At 33.7% G+C, this 11895-nt stretch overlaps 1 protein-coding gene across 2 annotated transcripts; it reads right to left on the bottom strand.

Moving 5' to 3' along the window:
* Positions 1-7996: 7996 nt before the first annotated feature.
* LOC116021913 (transcription factor bHLH123-like) lies at positions 7997-10861 on the bottom strand. Of its 2 annotated transcripts, none has more exons than XM_031262438.1 (7): positions 10413-10861; positions 9961-10321; positions 9694-9816; positions 9524-9589; positions 9278-9343; positions 9128-9178; positions 7997-8685 (listed from the first exon to the last, which is right to left on the bottom strand). In XM_031262438.1, exons 1-7 carry the CDS (start codon positions 10730-10732, stop codon positions 8557-8559), a joined length of 1116 nt encoding a protein of 371 aa, XP_031118298.1. In that variant the 5' UTR covers positions 10733-10861; the 3' UTR covers positions 7997-8556. The 2 variants fall into 2 exon arrangements, with proteins under 2 accessions (XP_031118298.1, XP_031118299.1); XM_031262439.1 differs by having other exon boundaries at positions 9961-10318.
* Positions 10862-11895: the final 1034 nt, after the last annotated feature.

The raw sequence follows: 11895 nt of genomic DNA, 5'->3' as shown, positions 1-11895 counted from the left end.
TTATTGTTATAATTTTTTTTTTCGGTAGTATGATGGTGAATTGGTGATGGGGCATGTATGATTCGAAATCAAATTTGCTGTCTAAAAATGTTACTTTTTAGGGAAGTAGGTAAATAGATTTGACTATTTGAGTCATGTAAGACGTAACACATTCGCGTTTGCTTATTATATTCTACTCGTAATATATATAGTGCAATAGTTATACCATGGAGTTGGGAAGGTGGACCCGTGTCCATTTATATATGGAATATTTAACAATTTGAATTGTGAACATTTAGTATGCAAGTTGTGAACATTCAGTATATAAATTGTGAATATTCAGTATGTAAATTGTGTATTTTGGGTGGACTCGGATCCACAGAATACTTTGTCATATATAGTGTACTTATAAAGCTATTATATTGTATAGAGTAATATATGGGTTGTTATGCCGTGGACCCAGGTCCACCTTGCAAGGTGGACCTGAGTCTACATTCACATACACTATACTCTATATTCACAATTTGTAAACTCCACATTCACACATTACAGGATTATATGTTTAGTAACTATATTACCACTGTTATGCATTCACACATTCAAAACTCTATATGCACATGTCCTATACTCCACATTCACACTTTGAAACCTCTACATTCACCCATTTTTTGGACAACTCTATATGCAGGAACATGTTTACCAATTAAAAAAAAAAAGACGACAAAAACGATGTAGTTTTGGACCCAGGTTCACCTTGCAAGGTGGACCTGAGTCTACATTCACATACACTATACTCTATATTCACAAGTTGTAAACTCCACATTCACACCTTACAGGATTATATGTTGAGTAACTATATTACCACTGTTATGCATTCCCACATTCAAAACTCTATATGCACATGTCCTATACTCCACATTCACACTTTGAAACCTCTACATTCACCCATTTTTTGGACAACTCTATATGCAGGAACATGTTTACCAATTAAAAAAAAAAAGACGACAAAAACGATGTAGTTTTGGACCCAGGTTCACCTTGCAAGGTGGACCTGAGTCTACATTCACATACACTATACTCTATATTCACAAGTTGTAAACTCCACATTCACACCTTACAGGATTATATGTTGAGTAACTATATTACCACTGTTATGCATTCCCACATTCAAAACTCTATATGCACATGTCCTATACTCCACATTCACACTTTGAAACCTCTACATTCACCCATTTTTTGGACAACTCTATATGCAGGAACATGTTTACCAATTAAAAAAAAAAAGACGACAAAAACGATGTAGTTTTGGACCCAGGTTCACCTTGCAAGGTGGACCTGAGTCTACATTCACATACACTATACTCTATATTCACAAGTTGTAAACTCCACATTCACACCTTACAGGATTATATGTTGAGTAACTATATTACCACTGTTATGCATTCCCACATTCAAAACTCTATATGCACATGTCCTATACTCCACATTCACACTTTGAAACCTCTACATTCACCCATTTTTTGGACAACTCTATATGCAGGAACATGTTTACCAATTAAAAAAAAAAAGACGACAAAAACGATGTAGTTTTGGACCCAGGTTCACCTTGCAAGGTGGACCTGAGTCTACATTCACATACACTATACTCTATATTCACAAGTTGTAAACTCCACATTCACACCTTACAGGATTATATGTTGAGTAACTATATTACCACTGTTATGCATTCCCACATTCAAAACTCTATATGCACATGTCCTATACTCCACATTCACACTTTGAAACCTCTACATTCACCCATTTTTTGGACAACTCTATATGCAGGAACATGTTTACCAATTAAAAAAAAAAAGACGACAAAAACGATGTAGTTTTGGACCCAGGTTCACCTTGCAAGGTGGACCTGAGTCTACATTCACATACACTATACTCTATATTCACAAGTTGTAAACTCCACATTCACACATTTCTGGGCAACTCTACATTCACACAATCATAAATCTACATTCACGATTTCTATACTCTACATTCACACTTTGAAACCTCTACATTCACACATTTTTTGGACAACTCTATATTCAGTAATATGTTTACCAATTAAAAAAAAAAAGACGACAAAAACGATGTAGTTTTGGACCCAGGTTCACCTTGCAAGGTGGACTGCAAGGTGAACCTGGGTCCACAGCATAATTTGCCGTAATATATAGTGTTGGACTGTTGGGGAATAAACATTTTGGCCCAAAAAACAAAGGATACCATGGACATCATGTAAATTATACAGCAATATGTTAATTAAAGATACATAACTGCAAAAATATAATTTTTGAATTAGAGTGCACAATGCAAGGTGGACTTGGAATAAACACAATTGGTTCAAGTAGATTTTTAGCATAATATAATTTTATAAGAAAGTATCCTGTCTAGTGTTTTTAATTTTTTTTTTTCACATTTTTTTACTATCAGGGAAATGATGAAGAATCAGAAAACGTGTTTATTTTCCATGTGTGTGCGTCATATGGTATCTAAACTTTATTCTGAATATTTATATATTTGAGTGATACTTTTCAAATTTAATTTGTATGATATGAATAACATACAGGGATTACAGTTTATTAGGTAAGACCAAGTAATTGGCTCTTGGGAATCCTAATCGGACAGTTTCAGGTTATTGATAATCGGATGTGAGATGGGTTCAATTCAAGTAGAAAAAATAATGCTTTTCACGTATTTCAGTAGTAGGAAATTCTTATGTGCATATTTCAAAATATATTCAACAAGTTTGGGGCGGGTGCAAATAATATGTAGGCGGGTACCCTAACGATTACCATTCCTAATAACATCTAATCCTAAATACAAGTAAGTTATGTTAAAGCTCGCATGAGTAACTCATTTTGTTCCTAATTGACAAATTATGTGTAATGACATATGATCGAGCTTGATAGGGGGAAAAGAGAATTCAGGTAAGAGGTAATCATAAGTGGAGTTATGATTATTTTTTCATTTGAAAAATTTTGGAAAATAACAACAAAAAAAAAGTGTTTTCCAAATTCTTTGTCAAGTTGAGAAAAATGAAAAAAAAATATATTTTCAATTCTAAATTGAAAACAATGATAAAAACATGTTTTTTTTAATGATTTTTTTTCCGGATATTACACCAACCATTAGTAATATTCTCATCAATTTAAAAATGTGTTGAAAATAAAAGATGTGATGTTTGATGATTTACTTATATTGACTAAACTTGAGAATTGTCACAATTATATGTAGGGAGTATGATTTGGTTAATAGATTTTCTTGAATAAGACAACAATGAAAATAATGAAATCTACTTGTTAGAAACAACTTTTAGTAGTGGTGGAGCATTATATATTGTGTGTTGACTTTATTGGTGATTAGAACACCTTGAATGTTGTTGAGTGTAGTTCAGAGTTATGTTCTGAATGTGTGTTGCAAAGTCGTTTGAGAAACAAATCTTTTTCTTAGGCTCTCATCGTAGTAGGCAAAGTCGTTGCAAGGTTGAATTGGGTGTTCATTCGAGATTTAAGGGGAGTATGAAGCGTGTAAAGCTCAACAAAAAGACTAATTGTAGCTTAGTTTCAAAAGATGATGGCACCGAGTAGATAATAACACACCAAAGTAGTTGGATTGTGAGACTGTTTAGGATATTGGTGGAAATGTTCAAGATATTTTAGTGTCCCTTATATTGGTGATTCCTAACCTTTTAGTGAACAATGTCACAGTNTATATTCACAATTTGAAACCTCCACATTCACACATTTCTGGGCAACTCTACATTCACACAATCATAAATCTACATTCACGATTTCTATACTCTACATTCACACTTTGAAACCTCTACATTCACACATTTTTTGGACAACTCTATATTCAGTAATATGTTTACCAATTAAAAAAAAAAAGACGACAAAAACGATGTAGTTTTGGACCCAGGTTCACCTTGCAAGGTGGACTGCAAGGTGAACCTGGGTCCACAGCATAATTTGCCGTAATATATAGTGTTGGACTGTTGGGGAATAAACATTTTGGCCCAAAAAACAAAGGATACCATGGACATCATGTAAATTATACAGCAATATGTTAATTAAAGATACATAACTGCAAAAATATAATTTTTGAATTAGAGTGCACAATGCAAGGTGGACTTGGAATAAACACAATTGGTTCAAGTAGATTTTTAGCATAATATAATTTTATAAGAAAGTATCCTGTCTAGTGTTTTTAATTTTTTTTTTTCACATTTTTTTACTATCAGGGAAATGATGAAGAATCAGAAAACGTGTTTATTTTCCATGTGTGTGCGTCATATGGTATCTAAACTTTATTCTGAATATTTATATATTTGAGTGATACTTTTCAAATTTAATTTGTATGATATGAATAACATACAGGGATTACAGTTTATTAGGTAAGACCAAGTAATTGGCTCTTGGGAATCCTAATCGGACAGTTTCAGGTTATTGATAATCGGATGTGAGATGGGTTCAATTCAAGTAGAAAAAATAATGCTTTTCACGTATTTCAGTAGTAGGAAATTCTTATGTGCATATTTCAAAATATATTCAACAAGTTTGGGGCGGGTGCAAATAATATGTAGGCGGGTACCCTAACGATTACCATTCCTAATAACATCTAATCCTAAATACAAGTAAGTTATGTTAAAGCTCGCATGAGTAACTCATTTTGTTCCTAATTGACAAATTATGTGTAATGACATATGATCGAGCTTGATAGGGGGAAAAGAGAATTCAGGTAAGAGGTAATCATAAGTGGAGTTATGATTATTTTTTCATTTGAAAAATTTTGGAAAATAACAACAAAAAAAAAGTGTTTTCCAAATTCTTTGTCAAGTTGAGAAAAATGAAAAAAAAATATATTTTCAATTCTAAATTGAAAACAATGATAAAAACATGTTTTTTTTAATGATTTTTTTTCCGGATATTACACCAACCATTAGTAATATTCTCATCAATTTAAAAATGTGTTGAAAATAAAAGATGTGATGTTTGATGATTTACTTATATTGACTAAACTTGAGAATTGTCACAATTATATGTAGGGAGTATGATTTGGTTAATAGATTTTCTTGAATAAGACAACAATGAAAATAATGAAATCTACTTGTTAGAAACAACTTTTAGTAGTGGTGGAGCATTATATATTGTGTGTTGACTTTATTGGTGATTAGAACACCTTGAATGTTGTTGAGTGTAGTTCAGAGTTATGTTCTGAATGTGTGTTGCAAAGTCGTTTGAGAAACAAATCTTTTTCTTAGGCTCTCATCGTAGTAGGCAAAGTCGTTGCAAGGTTGAATTGGGTGTTCATTCGAGATTTAAGGGGAGTATGAAGCGTGTAAAGCTCAACAAAAAGACTAATTGTAGCTTAGTTTCAAAAGATGATGGCACCGAGTAGATAATAACACACCAAAGTAGTTGGATTGTGAGACTGTTTAGGATATTGGTGGAAATGTTCAAGATATTTTAGTGTCCCTTATATTGGTGATTCCTAACCTTTTAGTGAACAATGTCACAGTTAGGGATAAGGCTCGTGGCAATTAATTGAAATATATATATATATATATATATATATTAGTTCAAGCCATTTGAATGATCGATCATCTTGGGAGTGGGCAATTGATGTAGTTTTTGAAGACATGTATGATGGCATTGGAGAGCGAATAAGATTATCTTCCCCATATTACTATAATTCTTCTTTTTCCTTTAATTAAGAAAAGAAAAAATACAAAAGAAAATATTTTTAGTTGGTTTTGTTACATGTTTATGCCTTTTTTTTTTGGAAGGTCATGTCTTTGTCACTTTCTATCTTTGTTTTATTATATTCTTTATTTTTTTTGGTAAATTCACGGGGTCTTTCTCTGTTCATGTAACGGTCCAACTTCACCCACGCTTGTTCCGAGAGGCACGGAAGCTGGCTCAGGGGAAATCGTCACTTGTGAGAATCGAACCCGGATTCTCCTGAAATTCTTTCCCGCAAAGAGATCAGAGCTCACTCGCCATTTGGAAAGATGTAAATCATGAATTACTTATGATATTTTCCAAGACAACAAGCATATATCTTGTGTCCAAGATTTGTCGTCTTTGAAAGCTCTTGACAACTCTCTAATGGTAATTGAACAGTAAATTTGATTTCAAGAATTATTCTCCTTCATACATGCACAAACAGAATAAGCAACACAATATCTAAGAAAACACTTCGTATCATGCATTGGCAACATTAGATTAGGCTCTTCACAATCGTAACGATGATTATCCCCTATCTTTAGATGCTATTAGATTTGGCATACATCGGAGTTAGACCCTTCCAATCTTGCTCACAAAAGGCGAGATCATTCGCTTTGGGTCCAATAGGATTTGTAAAGTTTCAAGGTGACTTACTTGCCGAAACTCACTACATTCAGTGTATGTAACTCCCACATTACGACTGTCAGGATTCTATTTTGCGTTTCTACTCACAATTTATTACTCATGAACCAATTAAGCTACCCATACAGGCTAGACCCTTCCTATCTTGATCATTTTTAATATAAATAGTGATGTGTCTCACATAGTATTGGTGAGAATTTGAAAAATATATAATATTCGAGTTAAGATCACTTGAGCTAGAATAGTTAGGTCTCTATTCATACCATTATGTATCAGAGCGACAACCTATGGAGAAGAGGTAAAAAAAATTAGATTTTTTATCTAAGTTAAATGATTTTTTTTGCTTGACCACCACTAGTGATGGTTTGAAAACTTAAAAATTTTGTCTACTTTTAGGTGATTGTAAAAATAGACAATTTTCTAGTCGTGCTAATATATTCTACATGGACAGAATATAATAATAAATTGATGCTAAGTAAATGTGTTACGTATAAATTAATATGTACACTTAGCTTTGTATTCATACTAAGATATTTTAAAGATCTTGTGAGTTGTGAGTTGATAATATAAAATAATACTTAGTTAATGAGTTAAGAAATGCAAATGTATGATTATAATATGAAAATAAAAACAATGGAAAGGTGCAAAAATGAGGAATAAATTTGTGCTAGTTTGGGAAATGCATGCAACAAAGTATTAAAAAGATGCCTTCCAATGGAAGCAGTTCAACGTGACCACTCGATAAAAAGCACAAAAAGCATGGTTGATAGCTCCTTCACCTACACCCTTCCATTTCTTATTCATGATTTTATTTTAAAGAATATTAAACAGCAAATTATAAATACAATAATATATACACCCTAAAAAGATGGTGGCCTGAGGCATGGGCCACCCCGACCTCCACTAACTTATTCCAAACACAAACATATCAAAAAGTCATATTTCTTATAATCAAATCATTTCCCCCAACACCCACTGCACCCTTCTTCTTCAATTCCATTACTTTTCTACTATTTTTTTCAGTTAATTCCAAGTTGCTTGTTTTCTCTGAAAATTTCAAATTTAGTCTCAATTATTATTTTTATCATTTAGCATCTCAGATTATTATTTTTTGAACACTTTTAATCCATATCATGACTTTTCTTATTTTTAGTAAGGACATTTTTGTCTTTTCATATTTTTCTTTTGTTATTTTTATGATTTCAACTGGTTTAATTGGTTTAGGACTTTACTAAAAACGGTTGAAAAAATATGGTTACGGTTGAAAAAATATAGTTACTAAAATCAGAGGTGACCTAAAGTCCTAAATTAATTAAACTGGTTGAAAACAGAAAAATAACAAAAGACAAAAATGCCCTTACTAAAAATAGAAAAAAATTATGAGAATGACTCCAAAAATAATAGTTTGGAATATTAGATGACAAAAACCATAGTCTGAAACTATATTTAAAATTACCACAAAAAATAAGGAACATCCAGTAGAATTAACTTTCTTTCTTTCTTTCTCACTCCACCAGACTACATTCTAACTAGCTAGACCCAATGAATCCGTCCTCAAACTCAAATTAATTTAATGTATAGTATGTACAGAGACTTAAAAATAGCAACAGATATAATGAAATCAATTAATTGCTCTATATCCTTAACAAACCAGCTTTAATCATATAATTCTTGAATTATTACATACAGGGCTACATTTGCAACTACGATATATATACATGGTCCCTAATATTAGCCAAAGTTGTATGATTTTGCCTGTAGCCTGTCCTCTAAAGCCACATTTCCTTTCCTTTCCTTTCCCTTTCTTTCTTTTTTACTTTCCCCTTCTCATCATCATCTGGACCTGTATGGACTAGTACTACCAGCACTGCTGATTGTACGGTGCCCCGCCCCTATCACCTTTTCCTTTCTTATCATCCTCGATCATCATCCCTACCTTCACTTGTCACTAAAAAAATTATTACACGAGTCAAATCATATGTTACAATTAACACGTATTTTGTGTACGTGTACTCTTTATTATAACGATATTTAGACGTCATATCGGTATCTAATTATCGTTATAATATAGAGTATACGTTGCATTTACAGTATAATTATGTAACGATCAGTAATCATAGTAAGTCGGATGGAGAACTCATGTAACAAGAATTGTAGTGTCTTGTTGTCGTCCCTCTTATCTAAAACATCCACCAAACGTTGGTGTGAGAGGGAAGGTCGTGCTAGATATCGGCACCAAACACAATCCACGACTCCTAAGATCTTGCCCGCTTGCTGTTTCTGGATTCTTGGATTTCTCGAAATTCTGCATCAATATAGCCATGCAAATGGAGTTAGTTCACCTTGCAATGTGGACCTGGATTCAAAATATACAATTTACATATTCAATGTTTACAATTTGAATTATGAATATTCAGTATGTAAATTGTGATGAGCCCACCTTGTGAGATGAACCGGGTCCATGGTATAACTAGTGCACAATGAACAGTTGTAATTATTAGCATCACTAAAATTAGGGTAGGTTGAAATGTGTTAGGATCAAATGCTTATCACTATGCCAAAAGTAATAGTTAGTAGGGCATGCACAACTTTATTTCTTTATACGGTCATATTTTAGATAAGTAGGATGTTGGACTTGACCCTTGGCCTCCGCCCTTCCCGACCACCTGGTATTGGACTTGACCCTTCACTGGCTTTTACCCAACAAAATGTATAGTAGAATGGAACAATTGAGAACACTTCCTTACCAGTTGATGCCGCATGGAAGCTCCACTCTTCAAGTATGGTGTGCTTAAGACCTAATTCATGAGAATTCAATTACTTACAGGGTTTTAGGTTGTTTTAATATATGAACTCTAACAAAATTATCAAAATAATAATTATAGTGTCAAATTTACATTGACTTGATCATGGAGGAACTTGATGTATTCAATGGCTTCGGAGAGCACAGAAGCTGTGTCAGTCTGTAAAAATTAAAAAAAAAAAAAAAACTTTAATTAGCGTGACACTAAAACATACGGAGTAATTAATAAAGTTAATCACCTCTCACCTTATTGGTATATTACTCAGAAATTAAAGTTAAAACTTAAAAATGGATGTGTAAGGTAAGTGCAGCAAATTTGATAAAGAAGATATTGTTTTACCTTTCCAAAAGGAGAAATTAATTGTTGTAGTGCTGTGATTCTGTCCCCCATCTTCTCTTTCCGTACCTAATTGCAATCGATTAAACTCAATTCCATCAACTTAATGACCCAATTAATCTTGATTATATATCTCTCTAAAAGCTCTCCTTTCCGACAACCTACATACATACCTTAAAAGCTGGCATGGGTGTCGCCGTGTCATTCTGATCGCGCGGCCTTTTGCTTGACGTTTCCGTACTGCCCGCCGTTTTCTTCGCAACCGTACTTGAATCTCGCGCCTCTGCTGATATATTCTGTTCCGAAAAATTACAACAATTTTAATGTGACATGCTCTGATACCAATTATCAAACCAAACACTTATAATAGTCAGTGCCACATTTAAATGGTAGATGTTAGACTCAACTCTCTAAATAGGGTCATGCAAGTTCGTTCTAACCTTTGGTTTTTCATCGACGGGGAAGAGGCTGAAGTGTGCATCGTCGTTGATGGCGGCGTTCCAGAAGGTTGTGTTGTTGGAGAACTGCGGGTGCTTAGGTCGGAGAAACTGAGGAAATTTGGACCACGTGGGAGACGTGATGTCGGCGCCGCTTGGTTTCATCCCATAATTTTGTGAAATATGATCATAAGAAAAATTGATTGGCGAGGATTGATGAGGTTGCAGAAGCGCGGAAGCGGTTCTATCCAAGTCGGAGGAGCTGGCGGTTGGTTGAGGTTGATCTAGCGAAAGCCGGTTCATTTGCTTGTCGTAATCGTACGAGGAACAATCCTGCTGAAAACTCGCGTTCGCGTTCGAGCTACTAAAAACCAAAAAAAAACACAAAATCAACAACGTAACATATCCGATGATGATGATGAGTAGAAGCTAGGAATTAGGAAACTGTGGCTTACAAGAAAGAAGGATTATTGTTATTCCAGCAGGGTATTGTTGGTTGGGGAGAAAGAGCTAAACCCATGATGTGGAAGCTTTGATCAGACAAAAGAGCAGCGTCGCCGGCGCCAGCAGCCGACACGGAATCCAATGAAGATTTAGGTTGTGTCGGCCAGCAACCAATAAAGCTGCTAACATCATTCTGGTTTGAAGTTATTGCTGCCGTTGATGATGAAGACGATCCACTACTGCTCTCAAACCGCTGATGAGTTAATCTTGATGATGATGATGATGATGATTCCCACCAATTTCCACCCCCAACTTGAAATTCTTCTGCCATGGATTCGATCTTCAATTCTTCAATTCGAAGCTGACAATAATATATAGTATTTAATGTTTTTTGTTCTCCTTTTTATTTTATGTGGTGTGGGTGAAGGATTCTTATTATCTTGTCGATCAATCTTGGGGGCTTGGCTTTGTAAAATGAAATCAAAGTGCTGGCTGCGTCTGATGACAGTATTTATAGTAACGCTAAGCTAAGTTGAAGAAATTCCTGATTTGACTTTCAATTAGGGTTTTCATAACACAGTGAAAAGTCATTTTGGAAATCGTTTTAATTTGTAGCTAGCTTACACAAGTGAAGTCAAACATAGGCATTATATATGATTAGGCATTTCTTTTAGGGAAAATGATGGATAGAACTCCCATGGAGTATAACTCTCGTCATATTTAAAAATTTTATTGAATAAAAAATAAAGGAATAAAAATAGTGGTCACTATATTTTTAGATTAATCGAACGTGACACCTTAGCAAGGAGTAAAAAATAGAGTAGATGTAGTATTACTTTTCTTTTATTGCGACTCAACTTGCTACTTAGTACTTAACCTATGTTTTGAGATCATAACCTATGTAAGATGACAAGTGTACTTCTAAATATTTCATAAGAGAAAATTGTAATTTATGCTCCTCCATAATATGTCAATTATCAATGTCACCCTTGAATTATTAGTGGTATAAATGTTACCCCTCAATTTTCAAAACGTTACATATATTGTCCCTTCCGTACCGTATGGGAGGGGCAATATATGTACCATTTTGAAAATTGTGGGCAACATTTACACTACGGGAAGGCAATATATGTACCGTTTTAAAAATTGAAGAGCAACATTTACACCACTAATAATTAAGAGGTAACATTAATAATTGACATACTATAGAGGGGCATAAATTACAATTTTCCCTATTTCATAATGGTCCCAATTTTATTGCAATAGGAACAAATAATAAAAATTATAATTAATCATTTTTTCCCCTAAATCAATAACATGTCACGTTACGATAACTTATTTCTTTTAGAATAAAATATATTCTGAGTTTGAGTACAATGTTGTAAATAAAACTACAAATTTTAAAAAACTCTCCTAAATAGCCGTCGTTATACCGTGGACCATGGTCATGGTTAATACTACAATTGTGTTGAAAGGGAACTGCAGTTGAGCGGA

This window comes from Ipomoea triloba, chromosome 6 (genome assembly GCF_003576645.1).
Source record: "Ipomoea triloba cultivar NCNSP0323 chromosome 6, ASM357664v1".
NCBI lineage: Eukaryota > Viridiplantae > Streptophyta > Magnoliopsida > Solanales > Convolvulaceae > Ipomoea > Ipomoea triloba.
The sequence above is the reverse complement of the archived record's forward strand: the minus strand, read 5'-3'. Positions and strand labels throughout refer to the sequence as shown.

Excerpts from the sequence above, each read along its gene's own strand:
- LOC116021913 (XM_031262438.1), bottom strand. The coding sequence starts at position 10,732 with ATGGCAGAAGAATTTCAAGTTGGGGGTGGAAATTGGTGGGAATCATCA. Across the intron at positions 10,322-10,412 it reads AACAATAATCCTTCTTTCTT|TAGCTCGAACGCGAACGCGA; the intron begins GTAAGCCACAGT and ends TTTGGTTTTTAG. Across the intron at positions 9,344-9,523 it reads TAATTTCTCCTTTTGGAAAG|ACTGACACAGCTTCTGTGCT; the intron begins GTAAAACAATAT and ends TAATTTTTACAG.